General features: G+C 43.2%; 1 protein-coding gene across 2 annotated transcripts in view; it reads right to left on the bottom strand.

Annotated features, from left to right (window-relative positions):
• Positions 1-229: 229 nt before the first annotated feature.
• The window catches only part of LOC135505948 (inositol-trisphosphate 3-kinase B-like), a 55592-nt gene continuing 30768 nt past the window's right edge, over positions 230-25053 (bottom strand). For both annotated transcript variants that reach the window (XM_064925226.1, XM_064925227.1), the window contains exons 3-8: positions 14979-15078; positions 14375-14588; positions 12980-13184; positions 10776-10877; positions 6493-6564; positions 230-3879 (exon numbers count right to left, since the gene is read on the bottom strand). In XM_064925226.1, the coding sequence (XP_064781298.1) occupies positions 3658-3879; positions 6493-6564; positions 10776-10877; positions 12980-13184; positions 14375-14588; positions 14979-15078 (915 nt within the window). In that variant the 3' untranslated portion in view covers positions 230-3657. The remainder of the gene's footprint in view (positions 3880-6492; positions 6565-10775; positions 10878-12979; positions 13185-14374; positions 14589-14978; positions 15079-25053) is intronic.

Raw genomic sequence — 25053 nt, 5'->3', positions numbered from 1 at the left:
TTGCATGTAGGCTTCATCTCCCTGTGCTTGTGAGATCTGGTTGGTCAAATGACTATACACGAGGGAGACAGGGAGAGAGATTTGTCTCATATGACATGATGAAAAGATTAAGAGCAGACTGTGTGAAATGTGCTTGACATGAAGCCCATGTGGAATAGCTACACTTACCTGTGTCGTTACCGTAGCAGAGAGCACGTTGTACATTCAAATAAAAGGCACACACACATGGTAGCGTTTAAGCCATTGTTCAAATTTACTACAGTAAAAATGGTACAGTCAAGCATATTTTTGCTTGCAGTATTGACATGATGGCATGGTTTACATAAGCAGATCCATGGGGTGACACCACAATGACCTGAAGACCAGGGGTGGGATTGGTTCCACAACTCCCTGTAAATTCCATTTCATTCAATAAGAATTCCAGGTCAGTCTTTGAATTCGGAGCTAATTTAATATTATCCCCCAAAATTCCCACATTCCAATTCAAATTCAATTTCCTCAGGCTTTCAGATCATGCCACTATTCAGACAGCCTAGCTGTACTGGAAATATAGAAATATAAGTTGAAATGATTTCAAACAAATCCTGCGGTCAATGTTTGATATTAAGTGCATTAATTCAATTTACTAGGGAATGTACCAATATTGAATTCCAATGCCAATTCAATTTAAATTCAAACGGTCCAAACAATATTATTTCAATTCAATTGCAATTACATAACTTGAAGATAGCTGAATTAACTCTCCACATGAGCGAATTAAAGAATTCCAAATGAAATTGGAATGAACCCCAACCCTGAAGAGGATCTCAGGCACAATGTCCCCACAGTGTCACAGCACAAGGCTGGGAGAGGAAGGACTCAATCATGTCAACCTGGACCAGGGATGACAGATGAGATTGCTATGGCAATCTCCATGTCAACCACTCTTTGGCCAGCGTAGCCCAAAACCAGGTCTACATATCATAGGTGTCACAAGGCACAAAAGAACACCTGGTAGAGTGCACAGAACACAGACTTCTTGTTAATCTCTAAAACATACAGTATTATTTACACATTGTAAGAAGCAGTGACCATTGTATATTACAGTGACTTACTAAATGATTATATCTTGACTGACTTTCAACAAAAATGAAAACACATGCATTAGTGTTCTTGTGCAAATGTCACAAAGAAATAAATATGGTCATGAGTATATCATTCTAAGAGACTTCACAAAAACGACAAGCACAACGACAGAGGAGGGATTTGAAAGAAGCTATTGAAGTAAGAGAATAAAGGCAACATATTAAAATCAAAGTCACAATGTGTTTCTGGAAAATGCACCCATGTCATTTGTTTTATACTGCTCAATGTAATACAGTTCAGTAACAGCAGAGGGCACTCTACTCTTTATTTCTGTCCTTTCTGGTCCAGTGCAATGGGCCGATAGTATCACTCATGCAAACGTACCACAATCCTGTACGTCACATTAGATTTAGATTCAGAAAGTGTATTAGTCACATGCACAGGGTTGCAGATGTAAATGCAGGGTACAGTGAACATCTTAAGCTCCGAGCTCCAACAGTGCAGGCCAATAATATCAAGTCATACTTTAACATACCAAACTGTATTTTTCCCGAAACGTTTCAGGTTGACAACCCTGATGCAAAGGTAAAGTAGTTCAACGGCACTCAAAGACAGGACAAGTAAAGTTTTACGCCTTGGGTATTGGTCAAAACTATTGGTCCAGTTTGTCCTGCTGGAATCAACCGCCTCAAGCTCCACCCATTAAAGGCCATGGAGAAGTGAGCAGTTTCTTAAGGACATGATGTTTGCAGTCCTAACACACCACACCCCTCTCAGTTCCTTAGATATAGGTGAGAGAACAGTCATTTCAAAACAAGGCCAACCTCACCTCACTCTCATAACTAGGACTATTGTATGTGATATGGCTATTAAAGGTGAATGACTATTAAACCCTAAAGTAAACTATTAAAAAAGGGTTTTAACGCCCATAAAAAACTCCCATACCATGCAAGTTACTCTTTCTATGGTCAATGTCATGCGCGTGTGATCCGACATGACTCAAAAACATGACTCAATGCTAATTGAATCCAAACAGACAATGATGACAATGTTGATCTGTTAAACGCCTATCTCTCTGTCTGTAGACTTAATAAATAGACAGTAGACAGACAACACCCCATTCATTTTGTTTGCCACCTCAGGATGTTTGGGCATCAGGCAGGAATGGTATATATGAATGTCAAATTGCCATGCAAACAGCAATCACCATCTGTCTTGTGCCCAATAACAGGATCCTAGGAAAACAGGATGGGGTGGGCTCATTCTAAGAGCAGTGATTATTATGGTTGTACAGTGGTAGACGATATACATTAATGACGGAGTCACAGGTGATGTCATCTCTGACTAATGGAACCATTAAAATAAGATAATAAAACCTGGGCCCGGTTTCCCAAAAGCATCTTAAGACTAAGTTCATCTTAGAACCATAGGGTACTAGCATGCTAGCAGATATCCATCGACCTCTGAGTCATTGCACTAACGCTAGTTAGCATTGGCTCACAAAACTACCTCTAACTTCCTTCATCCTGGTTGATCTGAGTCAAAGTAGATAAAGGGCCTCACTGCCAAGATCCCGAAGTATCCCTTTAAGATGCTTTTGAGAAACCGGGCCCTGGTCTTTTTATGTCTGCTGAAAGGCTGAGGCACTAGGCATATTTAGAATGCAAACTCATTCTCACTTGGTTAAGAGCCGTTTCCTGTCAGTCGCCCACTCCATCTGCTTCATGTACATTGACCTCTGAACTGACAGTCACTCCTCAATGGTTTGGATTACAGGAATGTCAACATTAGCCTTAATAAAATAGGTCATAATTACATATCGGAGTGCATTAACTTATGCCACCTTCTCTACTTTCCCTCCAAAGAAACTGGAATGAATATAGGAACAGCAGTCTGAAGTACACTATTACATAATGAGGTACAAACTGAATGCATTCTACTGAAATGTGTCTTCTGCATTTAACCCAACCCCTCTGAATCAGAGAGCCTTAATCGACATCCACGGCGCCCGGGGAACACTGGGTTAACTGCCTTGCTCAGAACAACAGATTTTTACATGGCAAGCTCGGGGATTCGATCCAGCAACTGCCCAACGCTCCTACCCGCCAGTCTACCTGACCCTGGACATTTTCTGTAAATCTTAAATTGTATATAAGTTTATAAACACAGGAAGTGCCACAATTCTGAATCCAACTATTTCAAATGTTTGGCTTTCACCACAAGGCCATGCACCATATAAGTTGTAACTGCAGTGATACACACTGTTAGCTAACACTAAAATATATTCTTAAACGGTTATAAAACAAAACAAACTAAAATCTCAAGAAGGGTTGTCACGGACTAGCTGCAGAGAAGAAACCTAACCTAACCCATTGTCTCATCAGAACAGAAACACACTGTACAGCAGTATGTACAGAATCTACAAGTTTACACAAAACACTTGTGTGGTTACAGTTTGATATCTGTGGCCAGGGGAGAAGGGGAATAAGGGAGGGAGGGGTAGCTTTTTGGGGACATCAGAGGCGTCATTGTAGTGCGAGGTGGTGGTCCTGTCGGGGTTAGGATTGAGTTGAGGGGGGGGACAGTCCCTTTTTAGAGTGAGTCTGGCTTTGGGGTCACCACCATGTGGGTGAGAATGTCTATGAGGTGGTCCAGGCCATAGAGGTAGCCATCCTCGCGGTTGCCCTCCTCCCAGGTGGCCCTGTGACTCAGGACCTGTCCTTTAGGCAGAGGGGTAGTCTTCCCAAAGTCTATCATCCACACCTTGGCCTGCTCACGCTTGTCATGGACGAACAGCAGTGAGCTGCCAATCACCTGGGGAAGGAGAGAGGGATCCATCTTAGTCCTCAAAACACTGAGACCAAAACAAAAAAATATGTTTACAATAGGCTAGGACAGAAAGTTTCAAATAGAGTTGGAATGTGTGTATGGTAGCCATTTTAATAATAATAGTAACTTATTATGTTTATACAGCGCCTTGCAAAAGTATTTACCCTCCTTGTCGTTTTTCCTATTTTGCATGCATATGTATTCACCCCCTTTGCTATGAAGCCCCTAAATAAGATCTGGTGCAATCGATTACCTTCAGAAGTCACATAATTAAGTAAATAAAGTCCACTTGTGTGCAATCTAAGTGTCACATGATCTGTCACGTGATCTCAGTATATATACACTTGTTCTGAAAGGCCCAAGAGTCTGCAACACCACTAAGCAAGTGGCACCATGAAGACCAAGGAGTTCTCCAAACAGGTCACGGACAAAGTTGTGGAGAAGTACAGATCAGGGTTGGGTTATAAAAAAAGATCTGAAACTTTGAACATCCCACGGAGCACCATTAAATCCATTATTAAAAATGGAAAGAATATGGCACCACAACAAACCTGCCAAGAGAGGGCCGCCCACCAAAACTCACGGACCAGGCAAGGAGGGCATTAATCCGAGAGGCAACAAAGAGACCAAAGATAACCCTGAAGGACCTGCAAAGCTCCACAGCGGAGATTGGAGTATCTGTCCATAGGACCACTTTAAGCTGTACACTCCACAGAACTGGGCTTTAATGGAAGAGGGGCCAGAAAAAAAGCCATTGTTAAATTAAAAAATAAGCAAACATGTTTGGTGTTTGCCAAAAGTTATGTGGGAGACTCCCAAAAGAAGGTACTCTGGTCAGATGAGACTAAAATGTAGCTTTTTGGCCATGAAGGAAAACGCTATGTCTGGCACAAACCCAATACCTCTCATTACCCCGAGAACAACATCCCCACAGGGAAGCATGGTGGTGGCAGCATCATGCTGTGGGGATGTTTTTCATCGGCAGGTACTGGGAAACTGGTCAGAATTGAAGGGATGATAGATGGTGCTAAATACAGGGAAATTCTTGAGGGAAACCTGTTTCAGTTGTCCAGAGATTTGAGACTGGGACCGAGGTTCACCTTCCAGCAGGACAATGACCCTAAGCACACTGCTAAAGCAACACTCGAGTGGTTTAAGGGGAAACATTTAAATGTCTTGGAATGGCCTAGTCAAAGCCCAGTCCTCAATCCAATTGAGAATCTGTGGTATGACTTAAAGATTGCTGTACACCAGCAGGAACCCATCCAACTTGAATGAGCTAGAGCATATCCCAAGAGACTTGCAGCTGTAATTGCTGCAAAAGGTGGCTCTACAAAGTATTGACTTTGGGGGGTGAATAGTTATGCACGCTCAAATTTTCAGTTTCTTTGTCTTATTTCTTGTTTGTTTCACAATAAAAAACATTAAGCATCTTCAAAGTGGTAGGCATGTTGCGTTGAAACAAGACAAACCCCTCAAAAATCTATTTGAATTCCAGGTTGTAAGGCAACAATAATGTAAAAATGCCAAGGGGGGTGAATACTTTCGCAAGGCAGTGTATACCTCTTTTCATCAAATCTCAAAGCGCTTAATTCTTTCTTTTTTTTACCTTTATTTAAATAGGCAAATAAGTTAATAACAAATTCTTATTTACAATGACAGCCTACCCTGGCCAAACCTGGACCAATTGTGCACCACCCTATGGGACTTCCAATCACAGCCAGATGTGATACAGCCTGGATTTGAACCAGTGACTGTAGTGATGCCCCTTGCACTGAGATGCAGTGCCTCAGACTGCTGCGCCACTCGGGAGCCCAAAAATAAATGTAAGAATAAAGTCGGAGATACCTAATGAAGCATATCCTGTTAAGTATGGTCTATAATCGCCACATATAATCATGTTAAGTATGTTATCTACACCAAGTAAATAACTGCCCATTAAATCAACATTCTTCAAGCACCCCTCTTATTACTGTAAAGGTCAGTCATGATTCAGCTGTATTTGACTACTGTATGCACATAGTTCATTTACTGTTACACTTTATCTTCCGACTTAGAAAATCAGATACATATTTGATCAAATAGCTCTATGCTTTCTGTCGTTAGGTGACGGGGAAAATACTATTGTATGTTACAGGTTGTGTCTCACTACAGTATGTCTGGACAGATGGTCGATGTAAACGGGATTCCAAATAATCGTATTAGTCAGCTATTCCTGAGTTTACGTAAAATGTCACGATAAAGTCAAATACAGTAGGCATAAATGAGGGATTAACAGACACACCCTGTACTTAATGTACACACCCTGTATTTGACTCCACCTAAGCAGCAGGACATAAGTTATTCCAGAGAGGTTTGTTCTAGGGCCTGTGTCTCAACCTTTCCTCTGAAACGCCACAGTACCTTCAGAAGCCTGACAACGCTTCCTGTTTAGATTAACAATGTCCTGTGATTGGTTGGTGTTTGTGTGGATGCCATTGTTCATGGGTTTCCACTGCACAGATTTGTAGCCTCCTGTATCAGTTGAGTGGTACATGGGCGGATCTCAAATGCTTCTATTTCGGTAAATGTTACAACTCAAAAAATAGATTTGTTTACCTCGTGGGTCTTGAAGAAGGTTGATATTTCCAGAGTGTCCCTAATGTCCTTCAGTCGGTGCAGATAACAGTTCTGAAAACAGACAGATGAAAGCATTTTTATTATTAAAACTACCCAGGGTGACGTGGGAAAATCTGAGCTGAAAAGTTTTCAGTATTTATCCAATTTTAAGGACACAGAAAAAAACATAAACTAAACTATTATTATACTGGATACCAGATATACACTGAACAAAAATATAAACACAACATGTAGTGTTGGTCCCATGTTTCATGAGCTGAAATAAAAGATCCCAGAAATGTTCTATACACACAAAAAGCTTATTTCTCTCAAATTTTGTGCACAAATTAGTTTACATCCCTGTTAGTGAGCATTTATCCTTTGCCAAGATAATCCATCCACCTAACAGTTGTGGCATATCATGAAGCTGATTAAACAGCATGATCATTACACAGGTGCACTTTGTGCTGGGGACATTAAAATGTGCAATTTTGTCACACAAAGATGCCACATATGCCTCATGTTTGAGGGGAGTATGCAATTGGAATGCTGACTGCAGGAATATCCACCAGAACTGTTGCCAGAGAATGTAATGTGCATTTCTCTACCAACGCCGTTTTAGAGAATTTGGCAGTATGTCCAACCGGCCTCACAACCGCTGACCACGCGTAACCACGCCACCCCAGGACCTCCACATCTGGCTTCTTCACCTGTGGGATCGTCTGAGACCAGCCACCCAGATGGCTGATGAAATTGTGGGTTTGCACAACCAAGGAATTTCTGTATAAACTGTCAGAAACGTCTCAGGGAAGCTCATCTGCGCGCTCGTCGTCCTCACCAGGGTCTTGACATGACTGCAGTTCGGCGTCGTAACCAACTTCAGTGGGCAAATGCTCACCTTCAATGACCACTGGCATGCTGGAGAAGAGTGCTCTTCACAGATGAATCCCAGTTCAATAGTACCAGGCAGATGGCAGACAGCATGTATGGCAGAGTGCCCCATGGTGAACACAGATGAATCCCAGTCCAACTATACCGGGCAGATGGCAGACAGCATGTATGGCAGAGTTCCCCATGTTGAACAGAGTGCCCCATGGTGGACACAGATGAATCCTAGTTCAACTGTACCGGGCAGATGGCAGACAGCATGTATGGCAGTGTGCCCCATGGTGGCAGTCGGGTTACGGTATGGGCAGGCTACGGAGAACGAACATGATTTCATTTCTTCGATGGCAATTTGAATGCACAGCGAGACCATGACGAGATCCTGAGGCCCATTGTCGTGCTATTCATCCTCCACCATCACCTCATTTTTCAGCATGATAATGCACGGCCCCATGTCACAAGGATCTGTACACAATTCCTCAAAGCTGAAAATGTCCCAGTTCTTCTGTAACCTGCATACTCAGCAGACATGTCACCCAGTGAGCATGTTTGGGATGCTCTGGATCGACGTGTACGACAGCGTGTTCCAGATCCCGCCAATATCCAGCAACTTCACACAGCCATTGAAGAGGAGTGGGACAACATTCTACAGGCAACAATCAACAGCCTGATCAACCCTATGTGAAGGAGATGTGTTGTGCTGCATAAGGCACATGGTGGTCACACCAGATACTGACTGGTTTTCTGATCCACGCCCTTAACCTTTTTTGAAGGTATCTGTGACCAACAGATACATATCTGTATTCCCAGTCATGTCAAATCCATAGATTAGGGCCTCATGAATTTATTTCAATTGACTGATTTCCCTATGTGAACTGTAACTCAGTAAAATCTTTGAAATTGTTGCATGTTGCGTTTATATTTATGTTCAGTGTACTTTCTTTTTTCCCGATAGAAATAACAGCATTCTCCAAGAGCTAGGTAAATGAGTAATCCGTTTGGATAAGGGGATTGTAAATACAAATAGCAATTGTTCCCTATATTTCGATTTATGTACATTTCAGCAAACGCTCTTATCCAGAGCGACTTACAAGAGCAATTAGGGTTAACTACTGTACTTCCCCCAGGGGAACATCAGCATATTTTTCACACAGACTGCACGGGGATTCAAACCAGCAACTTTTCAGTTCCAGGTCCAACACTCTTAACCGCTAGGCTACCTGCTGACCTTATAATTCCTGGAGACGAATGTGAAACCAGCCATATGGAATCAACCCGAAAATCATATCATCATGACATGTATTGCGGCCTCTTTTCCACAGTGAAATAGGCTATAAATAGTCGTGCCATTGTTCTGAATTTGTATTGTGTGCCCTCATAATTTGCGTGGATGACATTTGGACACCCAAGCCATAGGCTTCTTTAGGGCTGAACCTGCCGGGCTGATGTATGCGCTTTAGAATGTTTTAATTATAGCCTATGCCCAGGCTTTCCTCTCTTCTTTTTTACAATTTGTATCATGTTAAAAATAAGCCGCTGGGCCTCCCGGGTGGCGCAGTTGTCCATCGCAGTGCTAGCTGTGCCACCAGAGACTCTGGGTTCGAGCCCAGGCTCTGTCGCTGCCAGCCGTGGCCGGGAGGTCCATGGGACGACGCACAATTGGCCTAGCATCGTCTGGGTTAGGGAGAGTCTGGCCGGTAGGGATATCCTTGTCTCATCGCACACTAGAGACTCCTGTGGCGGGCCAGGTGCAGTGCAAGCTGACCAGGTCACTAAGTGCACAGTGTTTCCTCTGACATATTGGTGCGGCTGGCTTCCGGGTTGGATGCGCGCTGTGTTAAGAAGCAGTGCGGCTTGGTTGGATTGTGTTTCGGATGGCTCTCGACCTTTGTCTCTCCTGAGCCCGTACAGGAGTTGTAGCGATGAGACAAGATAGTAACTACTAACAATTGGATAACACAAAATTGGGTAAAAAAAAAAATATATTAGCCACTATAAGTAATACCCACATACATTTATAACTGTCACTTCAATGTAAGTTTCCTTCAATTTGTACAGTAGTGTCCATTTATCTTCAATCCGTTCCATTCCATGTGTTACACCTTCCATTATTTCATGGATTGAACTTGATTATGACAACAAGATGAATCAAACCACTGTATTTTTTACTCATCAATATGTGTTGTGCTTAAAGGCTCTCCAAACCATTTCCCTAACCCTAAAATGTGCCTAAATAATCTACAAGACCACAGTATTTTTTTTTATTTACCAGTTGGTGCTGAAACGGAGACAAAGATGCATAGATGGCATTCTTTCTTTGATCCCAATTTTATGACCTTGTTCTCTCAATGTATTCTAGTCTGTGGACAAAAGTCCAATTAAAGGTAAACCATATTTAAAGAGATGGCTTCAGATAAATGTACTGACATCCCTATTGAATGAAAACTCCACAAGAAAATATGTTGGCCAGCAAGTGGGAGGGTTTTCAGCAGTTGAATTACATTTATTCAGCGAGTGCAAGGGAACCACACCGGCAAAGCACATTACGAACCTGCCTAAGGTAAGTCTGAATACCAACTACTGAGAACTGGGTAGGGAAGCCGTGCGTAAGAAAGGCGTAATTTCCTAAATTGGAATCAGCCCCCATAGCCGAGTTGATTTGATTATGTTTAAAAGTTGAAATGGTGCTGGAATAGCGGATGCAGTGCTCACTTGTTGTAGCTCTCTGTGGTTCTAAATCAGTAGATGTTTAGTAAACTGTTGGAAACATTAACTTGATTGACTATGTTGTAGGTCAATAGCAATATGTAATAGTAATTTTTTCCTGGCTTGGCTTCCACAGTGATTTTACCGACACACCGCTACTGGATTCCTAGGACCTTTTCTGAGACGCTTTGTGGATACAGGCCCTGTATTCATTACAGAACATTACCCATAAACAGACCATTCTATGAATTATGATAACTCCATAGTGCAAAACCCTATCGGACAACAGCTCAGCTTAGTAGAGAGAGAGATGAAGACCACATATGAGTGACAGTTAAGTACACAACAGTAGGGCCAAGGCCCACCACACAGTGACAGATACAATGTGTTTGGCTAGGGCCTAGTGGTACTAGATAAACACATGACAAACCAATGTGGAATGGAGGACATCTTGTTTGAGTGTTTAATTTCCCTGCTCTCTTTCCAGGACCCCGGGAGACCTAAATCACACACAGCCGTCCCGGCTATGACCTCACTTCCTGGGCCATTAGAGAGGTGGAAGTCCTTGGGAGTTCCCTCCAGGGGCCATTTAACCATGGGGCAGGGAGAGGTCTGCCGGAGCATTAAGGGGCTCCGGCTCACACACAAACACACCCTGAAAGAATCACAGAGACATATGCACACACACTCACCAGGATGTTCTGGTTTCCTTTGACAAAGTCGTTGAATGCCTCTGTCACTTGCTCCCTGCTCCTGGTCTTCTTAAAGTCTCTGTTTACCGTCCCGTCTTCCTTCTGCACAGACGAAGGGAAAGAAAGGCAGATATTTTTAGAGTCGAGCAGGATGGGGCCTCCAACAATTACATGATGTCTGAGGTCCCCCCGTATACATGTGACACACACTGCTAGCTTGATACAAATGGCCTCTGTTATTCAAGGGGAGGCTAAAGACTTCGGCTACCGACTTCGGCTACCGACACCGGCTACTGACTTCGGCTTGCCGCCAGAAAAATAATTGTCTGCCCGGACAGCCGAAAAAAACCTCCCGAAGTCTAAAACATCACAAAATGTCGTCATAATATACTGTATGCACAAACTCATCCAAACAGTTTCGGATGGGAAGCATTATTCCTACTACTCAGTGCTATACTATACTATTAAGCAGCAAAACTCTGCTGAAAGAGGTGACTAAAACAGGAAAATGGCCCAACGTTTTGCATCATCTAAGACAAGAGGACGTGTCTCCACACACTTAATGTGCTCATATTCTAACTCTACCACAGCACCGTGCTCTACCGTGATCTACTGTCTCCGTAGAAATGCAGGCAGACAATAATATGGGCATTGAGCTGGGGCCCAACAGACACAACAGCAGCTGTGTGCTCTCTAAAAACTCACAGAACCTTTTGATTCCACAGACAGTCTCCGAGGGCAACCCCTGGTGTCATGACAACAGAGAGAGCCATCAAAGCTCTGCGGGCCGTGGCCATCTATGGACATGGCTGGAGTCGGGAAAGAGAGACAGAGGAGTGGAAACTCCGGACAGCCCTGTTGCTGCCACTGCTCCCTACGCTGCCAGTCCAGTCTGAACTATTGATCCTGCACATCTGTCTAAAGCCCTCCAGAGTCAAATATCAGGGCCTCATTAGAGGAGACAGCTTCTGGTGGTGTTATGGCCCAAACATAGCCAGGATGTCTCCCTCTTGGCTTTAGGAGGAATTAGACCCATGTAAAATAATTGCCTATGAAGAATATGTTGCAGATGTGCTCTTTTTGTTGTTGCACCCAGCTTTCTCCGAATAGGATTATTAGTGTGCTTAGGTTTACTAAGGCAGAATCACATGATCAGGCTGTCTGTCAGTCTGTCTGTCTGTCTGTCTGTGTGTGCTGCTGCTGCATTGAATCTATTAGTTTCAGCTTGAAGGAGACTGATGGTGTGTAGGAGCAAATGGGACATGTCAGCAACTGAAGTTACTGTCAGTAGAGGTGTCACAAGCAGGCCCTATGTGTGAAAAAAACACGCAACACTCTATACACACGGACACCAAATAGAGGGTATTCCTTCCTGTTGGCCCTGGCAACCCTCAGTATGAAGAATGCTATTAAGGGGCGACTGCAGGGTACGTCTGTACACAAACCAAGCAGGACCATCAAGGTCAGCCCTTCTAAGTGGAATTATACTCTCAATTTCACATTATTACTGTTTTAATTATTATAAAATCAACTTGTAACTACTGACTGTACAGACTGACAGATGGAGTGTTTGGTCACCTTTCCTATAGTGTTTACTTCCTCCAATAATGGACTGTTAAATTAGTTTTACAGAGTATGACTTTATATCACAATACATCACTCCACCAATAATGGACTGTTAAATTAGTTTTACAGAGTATGCCTTTATATCATAATGCATCACTCCACCAATAATGGACTGTTAAATTAGTTTTACAGAGTATGACTTTATATCATAACGCATCACTCCACCAATAATGGACTGTTAAATTGGTTTTACAGAGTATGACTTTATAGCACAATGCATCACTCCACTGCAGGGATAGGCAACTAGATTCAGCCAAGGGACCATTTTTGTCAGAGCGGATGGTCGGGGGGACGGAACATAATTATCATAATTTGTACTCTGCTAAATTTACTACAACTAAGCCCAAATGTTTTTTATTTTATTTGAAACTTTGATTACATTGAGACACGCTCATATACGTCTCTTTTTAGAAAATTCATGGCAAAAGCTAGGAACAGATTTCCTTAATTAAACCGATTTTCTTGCTGAATTCCTGGTGATTTTATAGTCATTTTTGATCCCCCCCCAAAAAACACTCCTGTTGCCGACCCCTGCTCTACCGTATATACCCCAGTACATAATCTGTCCCGTCGCTTACCTTGATGCCCTCGATGCGGAAGCCCAGGGTAGCGGTGGAGCTGATGGTCTCCCTCCACTGCATGTAGCGAGGCTTGGTGACCGCCTGCTGCTCCTGCTCCTCGGGGGTGGGCGCCAGGGGTTCCACCTCCACCATCTTCTGGTACATGTCCTTCCTCAGACTGGAATTCTTACGGGCCTTGGTCAGCTCCTCCTCCAGGTACGTCCTTTGGTGGACAGAGAAGCCACATCTGTTTGGTACTGACTTTGTTGAATGAGATTTTATGTTGTAACCAGTCCAGCAACCAAATTATTTTCCTTTTATGAGCCAATATAAAGGATAATTTGACTCTACTTCTTAGAATACAATCACTGTGCACACATTGTGCAATACAATATTGATCATTCAGATGTTGTTTGACAAAGCCGTTGAGTGATCATGCCCCAGGGGACAACATGTGAATGAAGAAGAGAAACAGTTTTCTTTCACATAATAATTATACTGTAGAATTATTATTGCAGTGAAGACAGGAGGAGGGGTTCCCTTCTCTTCAGTTCATCCCTGAATAAGGGATTGTCTTAACCTTTCCTAGATTCAAATCTCCTTCTCACTAGCCACCTACCTCAAGAACAGGCCAGACTTTAGTCTGTTAGCACTGCACCAAATTGTTGTGTTTGGAGGGGCTGGTTTATCATTTCCTAACATTCCGGCCATTCCAGAGAAGGCTCACACAACCAAAGTTGTGCTAGAGAGGAAAGGAGATGAGAGGAGTGGGATATAGCTGGGAGAGTGATGAAGGCCACCCGGCAACAAAGCTATTCGTCACAGCGGTAGAGTACAGGATACTGTAGCAAAACAAGCCTGACCTGTTAGCACCCAGTTCAAAGAGCCTCAGAAGAGTCTTCAATATTTCACTGGTCAGTAATAACTTTGCAAAGTGTCTCGGTATACCCATATCTGATATACATCTGATGTAAACTTAACAAGGGAGATTTTGACAACGATAACACGTACAGTATGTGGAGTTCGGCAGCCCAATAATGAACCCAAAGGAATGGAAGTTGTTTCCCAATACTTGTTTCCCAATACAGGCTGATTTAAGTCATGGTGTGTCTGTGAAGGGCCAGCTGGCTACAGTACATATCTCCTCTCTAGGGGAGTGTGATGATCACTCTTAGACCTTACACCTAATGGATGTCTGCCTGATTGAATATTGGACCTTACCCTAACCTGTCAAAATGGAAAAAAAGAGATCTGAGAGCTATAATGATGTCCAACACTGATCTAAGGTCTATTTTCATTCACCCCCAAAAAGTTTAGATTAGGATATCCAGAGGGTAAACTGAGATATGTGCCTATGTGTAACTTCAACAAAGAGATGCACCTGCCAATAAAGGTCCGTCAACCCACACTCACCTGACACCCATCTTGCAGTCCATGACGCAGGGCAGGTCAAACTCAGAGAGCAGATCATCCATCTGGTTGTACTTCTCCCCGTCCTTCTCCACATCTCCGTGGTAGGCCGGTACGTAGGGACGCAGCACGTCTTTCATCAGCGAATCCAAGCAGCGCTGCTCACATTCACAGTGCTTCTTCAGGATACGCCCGTTAGCCCCTGCTTTGAAACTGCCTGAGAGGAACCAAAACATTCAATAAAAACATTAGAGGATGTTCAGTGTTAACAGTAGGCCTGCTTTACTTTGTTTTGTCCTGTTGCTAAAGAAAAGGTTGTATCTGATTCTGAATGGACCATTCCATTTCAGATAGCCTAGCTACAGTATATACAAATAGGATGAAACTTTTAGTTATGCCCTAGTACTGAGCCTTTGAATATATGATTTGCAAGTATATCCCAACACTTAGCCTGAGACTAGATTTGAATTTCAAACACACTGGCCATTGGCCACTGCATCGTATCAAATCCAGCCAGGAGAATGAGAGCGGAACACAGAACACACATTCCTTCCATAGCCTTATCCCAGAATCCCCACATTCCAGAGGCAGCGTTGTCGAGGCCTACCTGCATGACCAGCCAGCTGGATCCAAGGGTACTTCTTCTTGAAAGACATGACGAATGGAGACCAGTGGACAATGTTCTTGATCTTCTTCCATGACTTGTGCTGTATGGACAAACAAACAGAGGACGCTTTGAGTAAACCTACTGTGCGTTGTGTTCCTCGCACAATCCTTGTCTGTTTTCATTACAAGCATTACAAGAGACAAAAAACACAGAACAATGCTCTGTTGTGTGTGGACGGCATTGTTACTTTATTACATTTCGAATACAGCCCACCACACATTAACATTTGACTCCTTTTGTTGTCATTCATTGATGTAGTTGAGTGTATTATTTAGCAGTTTATGATTCAAACAGGGATTTCTCTCACAGAAGACAGTCACAGAGTCAGGCACACATTTGAACCAATATTAGCATACACCACAGAATTATTACAGACCACAGGAAACAACAACAACAAGTAGAAACAGCAACAAGAAGTAGAAACAAAAACAAAATAATTTGCAATGTCTCTCCACCTGACTGCTGAAGAGAAGAATCTGTAGTTTTTTACACTAGAGTACAAATGCTTTCCCACTTGAAACGAATTAAACTATTTGTGGCTGTAGGGAAAAGTGATAATACCAGTTATTTCAGTATAACTCAGAAAATTGTATAATATACTTCCTCCAACCTAGCTCATAATAACAGTCTGAAGTCTGAAGTGAGTATTCAGCTCATTGATTGGAGATAAAAGCTTATTTAGTTGCTCTTGCTGCTCTAACACAAACAATGCTGGGTTAAAAACAACCCAATTTGGATTCTTTGGTAACCCAGTTCTGGGTAAATATTGGACCGGTCACACGCTGGGTTATTTTGACCCAGTCAGTTGGGTTGCGTGAATAACCCAACATGTTGGGTTGTTGGGATTACCCAAACATGGGTTCATTTAATCATCAATTGTGTAGTTCTATTTTCATGCTGCTGGGTTGATCTAGCAGCTGGGTCTTTTTTAATGTAATCCTCAGGTTATTTTCAGGAGGAGTGGCTTATTGGAGGCGTGGATTTCAGATAGATCTTATTGGCCACCAGTGAGAGTCATGTTAACTTTACAGTTGAAATGTTCCTTAACTTTTTGGGTGAATTTTATACATTCTTCTAGAATATAAAAAATATTTATTATATATTATAATAAGCTGATATCTATCCCAACAATGGGATTTCCATTGGCTTTTAGGGAACTGTAAGCAACAAAAATGTAAATGTTTAACCTTAACATGTGTATAGATAAACAGCAATGACATTTACTCTCACGGGTGGCTAAAAATAACTATATGAAAGCCACGACCCTACTAAACTACGCCTCCAATCTCCTGATCTGACTCGCTGGGTCATATCTCAATAACCCAGCACCAATAACCCAGCATAAACAACCCAAACCTACTCTTGTTAAAGAAAACACCCCAACTAAGTGACCAATGCCTGCAACCAAGCAGTTGGGTCATCCTGAGAACCCAGTATTGTTTAGAGTGTACACATAATGAGCACTTATTCATGCAGAAACACCTCCAGATGGTAAGATTCACACACCAATCCAGTGCTGCCGATGGTTAGCTAACTGTTCTTGGCAATCTAGTACCCATCGATTTGGGCATTAGCCTAGGACATTTCAACGGAGTGCCTATCGCCTCAGAGAAAAGGTGTTCAGTGTCTGCTGCTATCAAATCATTAGGATGGTATCAATCTAACTAAGGGCATACGGTCAGAGCCATGGGCTAATGAGCCCCAGTTAAAACTGTTAACTTCCTTTAGGAGTCTAAAAATATTTGGCATGGGCATTCAAATCCTCAAAAAGTTCTACAGCTGCACCATTGAGAGCATCTTGACTGTCTGCATCGCCACTTGGTATGGCAACTGCTTGGCATCCGACGCAAGGCGCTACAGAGGGTAGTGCATTTGGCCCAGTTCATCACTGGGGCTGAGCTCCTTGCCATCCAGGACCTCCGTACCAGGCGGTGTCAGAGGAAGGCCCTAAAAATTGTGAAAGACTCCAGCCACCCAAGTCATAGATTGTTCTCTCAGCTACCGCATGGCAAGCGGCCAGTCTGGAACCAAGAGGACTCTGAACAGCTTCTACCCCCAAGCAATAAGACTGCTAAACAGTTTAAATAGTTAACCAAATAACTACCCGGATTATCTGCGTTGACCCTTTTCACGCTAACTCTTTTGACTCATCAAATATGCTGCTGCTACTGTTTACGATCTGTCACTTTATTCTACCTCAATTACCTCGTACCCCTGCACATCAACTCAGCACTGGTACCCCATGTACGTATATAGTCAAGTTATTGTTACTAATTATCTATTTATTATTATGCGTTTTACTTTTCTATTATTTCTCTATTTTCTTTCTCTCTGCAATGTTGGGAAGGACCCGTAAGTAAGCATTTCACTGTTAGTCTATACCCGTTGTTTACGAAGCATGTGACAAATACAATTTGATTTGATTTTGATTTAATGGCAGAGTGTGTTTTTCGGTTCCAGCCTAGTCGCTGTGCTCTGCTGATGGTTACACTGTGTTTTTCCCTCTCACTGGCCGTCCCAGAGACAGCTCTCTTTAATTTTCCGTCTTGGCATGGCCAGTGCATTCTTCACTCCACTAGCTGCTCTCCACCATGGATGGATGTGGGGTTTCCCTTAGCCACCAACTAACCACAGCACTCTGGTCTCTCTCCCCACAAGCACCAGAGCCAGCAGGGTAATATCGTTGTTCCAAGCCTGGGAGTTCAGGGCCTCCCTCACACACACAAACACACAATAGCAAGGACAAACGCACAAACAAGAGCCATTCTGGCAAACAGAAGTCAGTCACAAGAAGCCCCTTCTCTCTCAGTGAGACGTTTAAGAGCAATACTTCAGAGTCAGTACCATTAAAATGTACTTAATCAGGAGTTAGATACAGTATATGCTTGGCTATATATTTTCTCTCAGCTGACTTGGAAAAAACAATGACAAAGCAACTTCCCATACATGGAAGGATTTATATCTCGATGCGATTATAAGGTATAGGGCAGTAAAATCTTAAATGTCGCTGACTCAACTAAAAAATGAGCATTGCGTCTAGGAAATGTGTGTGTATATTCCACCCCCCCCCCCATTTCCCCACACTCCAGTGGACTTCTGCTTTCAGTAACACGGTAGATTAAGTTACATTCATACGCTCACTGAGTTCCTCTCAGTGCTGGCTTGGTTTTCCATCACGAGACTGTGCTGCTGTGCTCCAGCGGTGGGGGGAGTCACTCAACTTGCTCTTCACACTACAGTGGGTGTGAGAGAGTATCAGACATACATGTAAGTGCATGAAAACACACAGTGCTCTTTCTCTATCTCTCTCTCTCTTTCACACACACATACACACACACACACACACACACACACACACACACACACACACACACACACACACACACACACACACACACACACACACACACACACACACACACACACACACACACACACACACACACTCGTCTTTCAGAAACACTCGTCTTTCAGGTGGTGGAAACTGACTGATCTTGGGGTCAGCGGCCCAGAGCTTATCGGACTCCTTTTTCTCCATATCTCCAGATTCCTACCGCAAGCTCTGAACCTCTTCACCTGGATGATTGCAGCTAGCTAGCTGCTATCCGATTGGCTTCTCCTGGCTAACGTCCCTGTCTCGAAGCAAGCACCAATTAGCCTGGAGCTAGCCTATGCTAGGCCCATCTCCCAGCTAGCTGAAGAGGCCCATCAGCCACTCCTTGGGCTACATTACCTATTTTGCCAATTGGCCTGGACCAATTTTACTACACGGACCCCTGCTGATCCATCACAACTGGTCTGCCAACATAACCGCACAAGGGGGCTACAACAACAGACTTCTTCCGTCGCGACGTCCCTCTAAGGCCCTTCTGCTAGCCTGCTATCCCCGGCCCGCTAGCTGTCTGAATCGCCATGTCTCCAGCCCGTCCAGCTACTCATTGGACCCTATGATCACTCGGCTACACATGCCTCTCCCTAATGTCAATATGCCTTGTCCATTGCTGTTTTGGTTCGTGATTATTGCCTTATTTCATTGTAGAGCTTCCAGCCCTGCTCAATAATCCTTTAGTTCCACCTCCCACACATGCAGTGACATCACCTGGTTGAATTGATGTCTCTAGCGACAATGCCTCTCTCATCATCACTCAATACCTAGGTTTACCTCAACCGTATTCACATCCTACCATACCTTTGTCTGTACATTATGCATGGAATCTACTCTACCGCGCCCAGAAACCGGCTCCTTTTAGTCTCTGTCCCAAACATACTAGACGACCAGTTCTTAGAGCCCTTAGCCGTACCCTTATCCTACTCCTCCTCTGCTCCTCTGGTGATGTAGAGGTTAATCCAGGCCCTGCAGTGCCTAGCTCCACTCCCATTCCCCAGGCCCTCTCATTTGTTGACTTCTGTAACCGCAAAAGCCTTGGTTTCATGCATGTTAACATTAGAAGCCTCCTCCCTAAGTTTGTTTTATTCACTGCTTTAACACACTCTGCCAACCCGGATGTCCTAGCTGTGTCTGAATCCTGGCTTAGGAAGGCCACCAAAAACCCTGAAATTTCCATCCCAAACTATAGCATTTTCCGACAAGATAGAACTGCCAAAGGGGACAGAGTTGCAATCTACTGCAGAGATAGCCCACAGAGTTCTGTTTTACTATCCAGGTCTGTGCCCAAACAATTTGAGCTTCTACTTTTAAAAATCCACCTTTCCAGAAACAAGTCTCTCACCGTTGCCGCTTGCTATAGACCACCTTCTGCCCCCAGCTGTGCCCTGGACACCATATGTGAATTGATTGCCCCCCATCTGTCTTCAGAGCTCATGCTGTTAGGTGACCTAAACTGGGACATGCTTAACACCCTGGCCATCCTACAATCTAAGTTGGATGCACTTAATCTCACACAAATGATCAATGAACCTACCAGGTACAACCCCAAATCCGCAAACACATGCACAAACATAGATATCATCTTAACCAACCTGCCCTCCAAATACACCTCTGCTGTCTTCAACCAGGATCTCAGCGATTACTGCCTCATTGCTTGCATCCGTAATGGGTCTGCGGTCAAACGACCACCCCTCATCACTGTCAAACACTGCCTGAAACACTTCAGCGAGCAAGCCTTTGTAATCGACCTGGACCGGGTATCCATGAAGGAAATTGACCTCATTCCCTCAGTAGAAGATGCCTGGTTATTCTTTAAAAGTGCTTTCCTCACAATCTTAAATACGCATGCCCCGTTCAAAAAATGTAGAACCAGGAACAGATATAGCCTGTGGTTCACTCCAGACCTGACTGCCTCGGACCAGCACAAAAACATCCTGTGGCGTACGGCATTAGCATTTTCAGGGAAGTTAGGAACCAATATACACAGGCAGTTAGGAAAGCAAAGGCAAGCTTTTTCAAACAGAAATTTGCATCCTGCAACACAAACTCCAAAACGTCCATGGAGAATAAGAGCACATCCTCCCAGCTGCCTACTGCACTGAGGCTAGGAAACACTGTCACCACCGATAAATCCACAATAATTGAACATTTCAATAATAATTTTTCTATGGCCGGCCACGCTTTCCACCTGGCCACCCTACCCTGGTCAACAGCCCTGCACTCCCCACAGCAACTTGCCCAAGCCTCCCCATTTCTCCTTCACCCAACTCCAGATAGCTGATGTTCTGAAAGAGCTGCGAAATCTGGATCCCTACAAATCAGCAGGGCTAGACAATCTGGACCCTCTTTTTCTAAAATTATCTGCCGAAATTGTTGCAACCCCTATTACTAGCCTGTTCAAACTCTCTTTCGTATCGTCTGAGATTCCCAAAGATTGGAAACCTGCCCCGGTCATCCCCCTCTTCAAAGGGGGAGACACTCTAGAACAAAACTGCTACAGACCTATATCTATCCTACCCTGCCATTCTAAGGTCTTCAAAAGCCAAGTTAACAAACAGATCACCGGCAATTTCGAATCCCACCATACCTTTTCCGGCATGCAATCTGGCTTCCGAGCTGGTCATGGGTGCACCTCAGCCACGCTCAAGGTCCTAAACGATATTATAACCGCAATCGATAAGAGACAATACCGTGCAGCTGTCTTCATCAACCTGGCCAAGGCTTTCGACTCTGTCACTCACCACATTCCTATCCGCAGACTCAATAGCCTTGGTTTCTCAAATGACTGCCTCACCTGGTTCACCAACCTCTTCTCTGATAGAGTTCAGTGTGTCAAATCGGAGGGCCTGATGTCCAGACCTCTGGCAATCTCTATGGGGGTGTCACAGAGTTCAATTCTCGGGCCGACTCTTTTCTCTGTATACATCAATGATATTGCTCTTGCTGCTGGTGATTCTCTGATCCACCTCTACGCAGATGACACCATTCTGTATACTTCTGGCCCTTCTTTGGACACTGTGTTAACTAAACTCCAGATGAGCTTCAATGCTATACAACTCTCCTTCCGTGGCCTCCAACTGCTCTTAAATGCAAGTAAAACTAAATTCAACCGATTGCTGCCCGCACCTGCCTGCCCGTCCAGCATCACTACTCTGGACTGAAGGTCGACCGATTAATCGGAATGGCCAATCTTGCAACCGTACAGTTAACTAGTCCAACGCAATTAACGACCTGACTCTCTCTCATTGCACTCCACAAGGAGACTGCCTGTTATGCGAATGCAGTAAGCCAAGGTAAGTTGCTTGCTTGCATTAACCTTATCTTATAAAAGACAATCAATCATAATCACTAGTTATCACTAGGGGGCGGCAGGGTAGTCTAGTGGTTAGAGCGTTGGACTAGTAACCGGAAGGTTGCAAGTTCAAACCCCTGAGCTGACAAAGGCAGTTAACCCACTGTTCCGAGGCCATCATTGAAAATAAGAATGTGTTCTTAATTGACTTGCCTAGTTAAATAAAGGTAAGAAATAATAATCACTAGTTAACTACACATGGTTGATGATATTACTAGATATTATCTAGCGTGTTGCATATACGCTAGAATATCTAAGTATTGGACTGAGCGGTGGTAGGCAGTAAACATTCATTCAAACAGTACTTATGTGCATTTTGACAGCAGCTCTTCGCTGTTTATGACTTCAAGCCTATCAACTCCAGAGATTAGGCTGGTGTAACCGAAGTGAAATGGCTAGCTCGTTAGCGCGCTAATAGCGTTTCAAACGTCACTCGCTCTGAGCCTTCTAGTAGTTGTTCCCCTTGCTCTGCATGGGTAACGCTGCTTCGATGGTGGCTGTTGTCGTTGTGTTGCTGGTTCGAGCCCAGGGAGGAGTGAGGAAAGGGATGGAAGCTATACTGTTACACTGGAAATACTAAAGTGCCTATAAGAACATCCAATAGTCAAAGGTTAATGAAATACAAATGGTCTAGAGGGAAATAGTCCTATAATTCCTATAATAACTACAACCTAAAACTTCTTACCTGGGAATATTGAAGACTCATGTTAAAAGGAACCACCAGCTTTCATATGTTCTCATGTTCTGAGCAAGGAACTGAAACGTTAGCTTTCTTACATAGCACATATTGCACTTGTACTTTCTTCTCCAACACTTTGTTTTTGCATTATTTAAACCAAATAGAACATGTTTCATTATTTACTTGAGGCTAAATTTATTTTATTGATGTATTATATTAAGTTAAAATAAGTGTTAATTCAGTATTGTTGTAATTGTCATTATTACAAATAAATAAATAAAAATCATCCAATTAATCGGTATAGGCTTTTTTGGTCCTCCAATAATCGGTATCGGCGTTGAAAAATCATATTCGGTCGACCTCTACTCTGGATGGTTCTGACTTAGAATATGTAGACAACTACAAATAGGTGTCTGGTTAGACTGTAAACTCTCCTTCCAGACTCACATGAAGCATCTCCAATCCAAAATTAAATCTAGAATCGGCTTCCTATTTCACAACAAAGCATCCTTCACTCATGCTGCCAAAAATGTAAAACTGACTATCTGGCCGATCCTTGACTTTACAAAATAGCCTCCAACACTCTACTCAGCAAATTGGATGCAGTCTATCACAGTGCCATCCGTTTTGTCACGAAAGCCCCATATACTACTCACCACTGCGACCTGTATGCTTTCGTTGGCTGACCCTTGCTTCATATTCGTCGCCAAACCCACTGGCTCCAGGTCATCTATAAGTCTTTGCCCTGCCTTATCTCAGCTCACTGGTCACCATAGCAGCACCCACCCGTAGCATGCGCTCCAGCAGGTATATTTCAATGGTCATCCCCAAAGCCAATTCCTCATTTTCCTTCCAGTTCTCTGCTGCCAATGACTGGAATGAATTACAAAAATGAAGCTGAAGCTGGAGACCCATATCTCCCTCACTAACTTTAAGCACCAGCTGTCAGAGCAGCTCACAGATCACTGCACCTGTACATATCCCATCCAACTACCTCATCCCCATACTGTTTTTTTTTTTGCTCCTTTGCACCCCAGTATCTCTACTTGCAAATTCATCTTCTGCACATCTATCACTCCAGTGTTTAATTGCTAAATTGTAATTATTTTGCCACTATGACCTATTTATTGCCTTACCTCCCTTATCTTACCTCATTTGCACACACTGTATATACAGATTTTCTCTATTGTGTTATTGACTGTATGTTTGTTTATGTGTAACTCTGTGTTGTTGTTTGTGTCGCACTTCTTTGCTTTATCTTGGCCAGGTCGCAGTTGTAAATGAGAACTTGTTCTCAACTCGCCTAACTGGTTAAATAAAGGTCAAATAAATACATTTAAAAAATAAAGTAGTTTTTTTAACTTTACTATTTTTATTTTTGACAACTTGTATTTTACTTCACTACATTCTTAAAGAAAATAATGTACTTTTTACTCCATACATTTTAACTGACACCCAAAAGTACTTGTTACATGCTGAATGCTTAGCAGGATGGGAAAATGGTCCAATACATGCACTTATTGTCACACCCTTTAATTTTTTTTATTTTTTTATTTTACCTTTATTTAACCAGGCAAGTCAGTTAAGAACAAATTCTTATTTTCAATGACGGCCTGGGAACAGTGGGTTAACTGCCTGTTCAAGTTATCTTAGTTTTCTTTATTATTTTGGTTAGGTCAGGGTGTGAAGAGGGTGGTATGTGTGTTTTTGTCTTGTCTGGGTATTTTTGTATATCTATGGGGTTTTGGAATTCTCTAGGTAAATTCACTTGTCTAGGGTTTTTGTATATCTATGGGGTTTTGTGATTGTCTAGGTAAATGTAGGTCTATGGTGGCCTGAATTGGTTCCCAATCAGAGACAGCTGTTTATTGTTGTCTCTGATTGGGGATCCTATTTAGGTTGCCATTTTCCATTTTGGTTTTGTGGGTTATTGGCTATGTGTAGTTGCCCGGCCCTGTCCGGGGTTGTCCTCGGATGGGGCCACAGTGTCTCCTGACCCCTCCTGTCTCAGCCTCCAGTATTTATGCTGCAGTAGTTTATGTGTCGGGGGGGCTAGGGTCAGTTTGTTATATCTGGAGTATTTCTCCTGTCCTATTCGGTGTCCTGTGTGAATTTAAGTGTGCTCTCTCTAATTCTCTCTTTCTTTCTTTCTCTCTTTCTCTCTCTCACTCTCAGAGGACCTGAGCCTTAGGACCATGCCTCAGGACTACCTGACATGATGACTCCTTGCTGTCCTCAGTCCACCTGGCCGTGCTGCTGCTCCAGTTTCAACTGTTCTGTCTTATTATTATTGGACCATGCTGGTCATTTATGAACATTTGAACATCTTGGCCATGTTCTGTTATAATCTCCACCTGGCACAGGCAGAAGAGGACTGGCCACCCCGAATAGCCTGGTTCCTCTCTAGGTTTCTTCCTAGGTTTTGGCCTTTCTAGGGAGTTTTTCCTAGCCACCGTGCTTCTACACATGCATTGCTTGCTGTTTGGGGTTTTAGGCTGGGTTTCTATACAGCACTTTGAGATGTCAGTTGATGTACGAAGGGCTATATAAATAAATTTGATTTGATTGATTTAATGTCAGCACTCGTTCTTATTAG

The sequence above is a fragment of the Oncorhynchus masou genome, chromosome 19 (assembly GCF_036934945.1).
Source record: "Oncorhynchus masou masou isolate Uvic2021 chromosome 19, UVic_Omas_1.1, whole genome shotgun sequence".
NCBI lineage: Eukaryota > Metazoa > Chordata > Actinopteri > Salmoniformes > Salmonidae > Oncorhynchus > Oncorhynchus masou.
Note: the sequence above shows the minus strand (reverse complement) of the source record. Positions and strands in the feature narration are given on the sequence as shown.